Source organism: Bubalus bubalis, chromosome 3 (assembly GCF_019923935.1).
Source record: "Bubalus bubalis isolate 160015118507 breed Murrah chromosome 3, NDDB_SH_1, whole genome shotgun sequence".
Taxonomy (NCBI): Eukaryota; Metazoa; Chordata; class Mammalia; order Artiodactyla; family Bovidae; genus Bubalus; species Bubalus bubalis.
The window spans coordinates 147,737,797-147,743,983 of NC_059159.1; the positions used below are offsets into that span (position 1 = coordinate 147,737,797).

The 6,187-nt window shown below is 52.5% G+C and overlaps 1 protein-coding gene across 2 annotated transcripts in view; it reads left to right on the forward strand.

Annotated features, from left to right (window-relative positions):
• Positions 1-5,552, forward strand: part of ROR2 (receptor tyrosine kinase like orphan receptor 2) — a 240,034-nt gene extending 234,482 nt beyond the window's left edge. Inside the window, exons 8-9 of one of the 2 annotated variants that reach the window (XM_006067981.4) lie at positions 1,507-1,709; positions 3,086-5,552. In XM_006067981.4, the coding sequence (XP_006068043.4) occupies positions 1,507-1,709; positions 3,086-4,531 (1,649 nt within the window). In that variant the 3' untranslated portion in view covers positions 4,532-5,552. The remainder of the gene's footprint in view (positions 1-1,506; positions 1,710-3,085) is intronic. The other variant, XR_003108292.3, reaches the window with a different exon arrangement.
• Positions 5,553-6,187: the final 635 nt, after the last annotated feature.

A 6,187-nucleotide genomic window follows, 5' to 3' on the forward strand; every position in this document is an offset into this window, starting at 1 on the left:
TGGTATGAAGTGAAAAGTGTGCATGCTCAGTTGTGTCTGACGTGACCCAGTGGACTGTAGTACCAGGCTCCTCTGCCCATGGAATTGCCCAGTCAAGAATATTAGAGTGGATTGCCATTTCCAAATTACCTATTAAGAATATTCAGTTTCCTCTAATACTATAATTATTAATAAGCATGTATTCTGTTAATGACTTTTAAAAGATAATGATAAAATAAATGGATATACGAAACTATGGATTGTGCTCACATCTCATCTTGGCTTGAGGATCATGAAATTTCCCTCCTAGCCCTTATTTAGGAAAAATGACCCAGAATCTCCGCTGCCCCTGAGGCTTTGAGAACATCTGCCTCCAGAGTGGGGGACCAGGAGGGTTTTGTGGGTGGTTGTATTTGATTTTTATCTTCTTTTGGAGACAAGGCAACAAGACTGGGTTTGGGACAGTGCTGGTGATAGTGGTGATTTTTAGAACTGAGTTAGCTCTTTAAGGGACCATGTGGACCAGAAACCACTTGTTTGCTTTCTGATGGAAAGCTCATTACCACTGGTTATAGGGAAGCCCAAGTTCCCGTGTAATTATTCACAAGGTTAAGATGAAACCTGCTGGGGGCATTCAGGGGCGGGGCTTTGGAAAACATGCTTCCGCATCACAGAGAAGAAGCCTTAACTCTCCCTCAGAGGGCAGCACCGAGGTGCTTCAGCCTTGCGGCCCAATGCCCTCTGTGCTTTCTGTGAACCCTGTAGGGGTAGACTGTGCGTTGCTCTTCACCATAGAGGGGGAAAGAGAGAGAGAGGGAAAAAAAGAGAGAGAGGGGGAAAAAAAGAGAGAGAGGGGGAAAAAAAGAGAGAGAGTAAAAAAAAGAAAGAAAAACGTCCTGAAGCCTCAGTGTTTGTACATCTTACCCATTGTTTTTCAAGAGTTTGTATACCCCTGCTGCATATTGTTGGGTTAAACCCGTTGGCTGCCAGTGCTCTTTTAAATCATGTGCATTTTTAATGATTGCCTTTTAAGAATATACGTTCATTGTATAAACATGAGGAAAACCCTAAAATGTTGAATGAAGTCAAGGATCATGTCTAGTCCCAATATCCAGTTCCTTTCACTGAGGATCAGCATGACACTTATGTTTCATCAAGTTTAGTCAACTCATCAAGTTTAGTCAACACGAAAAGGTCAGAGCATCCATGTCCAACAGGATTCAGGTTAGGAAGCAACGTGTTGGTGGTGACTGCTACTGTAAGACCTTTAGAGTCCGTTGTTTGTGCTCTGTGTTCTGAATTGCTCCCCTGGCAGGGAGTTCTAGGTCATGCCTCACATGGTGTGCATTCGGGGGTACACAATGTTTTTTGAGGTTTGGGTTGTAATTTTGTCCCTTCATGCAGCTTACATAACTATCTGCTAGTGCTTAAATATTTTAGTTGGAGGTGGGAGTGGGCTGGTGGAGAACTCTGAGTTGAAAAGGGCGGGTATTTTCAGAAAAACCATGGATGCCTTGCTGTTCACAGGTCCCCAGGACAGCAGCAGGATGGGAATTCTGTACATCTTGGTTCCAAGCATCGCCATTCCCCTTGTCATCGCGTGCCTTTTCTTCCTGGTCTGCATGTGCCGGAATAAACAGAAGGCTTCTGCCTCTACACCACAGCGGCGGCAGCTGATGGCCTCGCCCAGCCAGGATGTGGAAATGCCTCTTATCAACCAGCACAAGCAGGTCTCTGTGCCAGTATTTGTTTAAAGAGGCTGCTCCCCCAGGCTTAACCTCTACCTGGAGATTGGTTACCCCCAGTACTCACTTTCTTAATTTGCTTGATTCACAACACATGATTCTTTTAAACTGGCCTTCTTTTTGTCCTTTCTTCTCTAAAATATCCTGGGACATTTGCTTCCTTAGGAAATATATGGCAGGTGAGTTTGGAATTCACTGTTTTGCCTCGACAGAGACCCACGCTATTATCACGGGCTGGGAATAGGCTTTCCTCATTCTGCAGTGCTTCAGCTGCCCCCTCAGGAGGACACACAAAATAGGGGCTCAGATTGCCCCCACAACTCGAGGGTCGAATATGGCATTTTTAAGGAATGAGGGCCTGTTTTCTGGTCAGTTTGGGGTTGGGCTGACTTTGTTTTGTTTTTCAGGGAAGGACAGAGCAACAGTCCTGTAGAGGTGGTAGTAGGGACAGGTCACCCCTAACCTGGCTCCTAGGATGGTGAGAACGAACTGAAATGTGTAGCACAGGAGAAGGTTTCCCCAAGCTCGCCCAGCCTCAGTGAAGGGGCATTTACATTATTTGCAAGTTTTGGGGAAAAATCATTTCAATCTGGGCTTTGAAGTGGAGGAGGCTGGACTTATTCAGTTCTGTAGCCAGGCATCACTGAATTTTTGCAGGGGGTGGCAGGGTGGAAGGGGGTTTAGCAGGTGAGGACACAGATTTCCCTGGGTTCAGACAGCCTCTGAGGACAGGGCTGGGCACACAGAAGGGGCAGGAAGTTGTAGAAGCTGAGAGATGCAAGACTTGAATCAATTTCACCAGTGTGGTGCCTCTGTCACGTGGCATCTAATGAAGAGTCTAGTCAAGAGGAAGCAGCAAGACAGGCCCTTTGAGGTGCATCTGGAGAGCAGCTGACCTGAACTCTAAAAATGACTCAGATCGTGGGAAGCACACCTCAGGGTTCAAGACAAATAGACATCAGGGCCTTGCTGATGAGCAGAAGCGGCTGGGCCTGTTGGTGGGCACATAGCAGGGAGCAGCAGCCAAGGCCCTCAGTGGGGGACACAGCTGGGAGGGTGTCCTGGGACAGCTGGAGCTCAGCGTGCACACACCCACCCACACCCACACACTTTGTGATGCTTTCTTGGGGTGGTGGCATTGTTTGCAGCCTGGTTGGGACCATTTGAAGGTTTCAGGCAGTCCCATGGCATTGAAGCACATTTAAGAGCAGAGAGCAGTGTGTGATGCAGGCTGAAACTGAACCTGGTGGGCTAGGGAGTGGCTCTAGGAGCCCCCGCCTGACCCCTTCTCCAGCTGTCTGGCTCTGCCTTCTGGTGTCTTGGTGGCAGAAATGTTTCACTGGGGCTTTTCTTCTTGGCAGGCCAAACTCAAGGAGATCAGCTTGTCCACCGTGAGGTTCATGGAGGAGCTTGGGGAGGGCCGGTTCGGGAAGGTCTACAAAGGCCATCTGTTTGGCCCGGCGCCGGGTGAGCAGACCCAGGCCGTGGCCATCAAGACACTGAAGGACAAAGCGGAGGGTCCGCTCCGGGAAGAGTTCCGGCACGAGGCCCTGCTGCGGGCGCGGCTGCAGCACCCCAACATCGTCTGCCTGCTGGGGGTGGTGACCAAGGACCAACCCCTGAGCATGATCTTCAGCTATTGCCCACACGGTGACCTGCACGAGTTCCTGGTCATGCGCTCACCGCATTCGGACGTGGGCAGCACAGACGACGACCGCACAGTGAAGTCCGCCCTGGAGCCCCCAGACTTCGTGCATGTAGTGGCGCAGATTGCCGCGGGCATGGAGTACCTGTCCAGCCACCACGTGGTCCACAAAGACCTGGCCACCCGCAACGTCCTGGTGTATGACAAGCTGACCGTGAAGATCTCGGACTTGGGGCTCTTCCGCGAAGTGTACTCGGCAGACTACTACAAGCTGACAGGCAGTGCGCTGCTCCCCATCCGCTGGATGTCCCCCGAGGCCATCATGTACGGCAAGTTTTCAGTGGACTCGGACATCTGGTCCTACGGTGTGGTCCTGTGGGAGGTGTTCAGCTACGGCCTGCAGCCCTACTGCGGCCACTCCAACCAGGACGTGGTGGAGATGGTCCGGAGCCGGCAGGTGCTGCCCTGCCCAGACGACTGCCCCGCCTGGGTGTATGCGCTGATGATCGAGTGCTGGCACGAGTTCCCCAGCCGCCGGCCCCGCTTCAAGGACATCCACAGCCGGCTGCGCGCCTGGGGCAACCTGTCCACCTACAACAGTTCGGCCCAGACCTCGGGCGCCAGCAACGCCACGCAGACCAGCTCGCTGAGCACCAGCCCAGTCAGCAACGTCAGCAACGCCCGCTACGGGGGACCCAAGCAGAAGGCCCAGCCCTTCCCGCAGCCCCAATTCATCCCCATGAAGGGCCAGATCAGACCCATGGTGCCCCCTCCCCAGCTCTACATCCCGGTCAACGGGTACCAGCCGGTGCCGGCCTATGGGGCCTACCTGCCCAACTTTTACCCAGTCCAGATCCCAATGCAGATGGCCCCGCAGCAGGTGCCTGCCCAGATGGTCCCCAAGCCCGGCTCCCATCACAGCGGCAGCGGATCCACCAGCACGGGGTACGTCACCACCGCGCCTTCCAATACATCGGTGGCGGACAGGGCAGCCCTGCTTTCGGAGGGCACTGAGGATGCGCAGAATGTCCCGGAAGACGTGGCCCAGAGCCCCGTGCAGGAAGCGGAGGAGGAGGAGGACGGCTCAGTCCCTGAGACCGAGCTGCTGGGAGACAACGACACTCTGCAGATGGGCGAGGCCGAGGTCCAGCTGGAAGCCTGAGGGCCATGGGGCCGTCGGGCACTGAGTGGACGGACACGGGCCTCGGGTGGAGGGCAGCCCGGGAACCGCTGAGCTGGAGTGCAGCCTCCCCATGCCAGGTCCTCCTCTGCAGTCCTCTTGTGCACAGAGCCGCGCTGTGCCCACCTGTTTGGTTGGAGGGTCTTTTGGCCAATGGCTCCTGACCAGGCGAGGGTAGTAACCCCGCAGGACACATGGTGACTCCCAGTGCCACCTACATTTCCCCAGAGGTTGACATCAGTGAGCAGTGCTTGTGCTTTGAAGGAAATTAGGTACCATCTTCTCTCCATATTGCCTATGGATTATGTCCAAACATTGGGAAAAAGCGGCCTGCAACAAGTTAGGACCTTGGGATTTGTGATGCCCAGTGGCTGGGCTGCAGGCTGAGGATGGAGGAGGCTGCTTTTCTCTCTGCTGCCCCTCACCTGCCAGTAACAGTCTCCCCTCACCCACCAAAGATGAATGAGAACAAGAAGTGGCCACCTGTCAGGGTGATGAGGAAGGGGCTCCTGGAATGGGAGTTCTGTATTAAAACGTTATGTGCCTTAAAAGAAACCCACATGATTTTGTATTCTTGTGAAATAATTTTTTAATTATCCTGCATGTGTATTTTGCCCAGTTTTCTGGAATTCAAGGGAAAGTGTTTTGGGGCCTTGGAATGTTACAAAGGAGGCAACATTGTACAGAGCACATTGTTATTTTTTTTTTAGAATCCTGTACAGACCTTAAATGTAATTTATATGGTTTTTGTATGCCGTTTTCATTGAAGTATTTTGAGCTTAAAATAATGACTTCGTAATTTAACTGTTTAAGTTACCCACGTTGGGATACCACCTGATTGTATTCTGGTTTGCTTGTGTTTGTACCATATGTAAGCGAGGTCCGTTCATTTCAGAGCTCCTGTGACAGAAGGCCCACAAGTACACTGCATCTGACACGCGGGATAGAGTTCACTTGTAACTCCCACACCTGGTGTACCCAATAAAGCGAAAGAGAAGGTTCAGTCGGCTCTGCAGGTCATGAGGATGTGAGGCAGTGGGGGTTGCTGGATGATGGAGACGCTGAATGGTGATGATTTGGGCCGCGGTTGGGGCTTGTCCAGGAGCAGCAACTTCATCTGAACGTGGATATATTATACGTTGGCAGACAAATGATGGGAACAGGTTGCATTGCTTTTCTTGGTAAAGTCTGTAGCAGGGATTAACTGCAGATGAGGTGAAGATGATTTGGGGTTTTAAACCTCTCTCCTCCTGAGGTCCCAAAGCCCCTGCCATTTTTAGACCTGGAGTCTGGCGCTTCCCCAGGCCTGGAGCAGGGCTGGAGGGAGAGACAGTGAAGGAGACTAGGCCTCCTTCACCACCTGCCCGAAGCTGCCTGCATTCCATCTTAGGTCAGCAGCGCAGCCAGCCGAGTTTCGGTATACCTGGACCAGGGTACACCTGTGGGGTCAGTGGCTCCAGGGCTTCCAGTCAGGGGACGGGTTGGATGAGGCCTGGCGATGCTTCTGCTGTCCAGCTAATGGCCCCTGCTGCCCCTCTCCCCTAGGTAAGTCCCTTTTACCTTGGCATGGCCTGGGTGATTTTCCATGTTTAATGGAGTGGGTCCACAACCCTGGGTTAAGCAAGGCTCAGCTAGGAA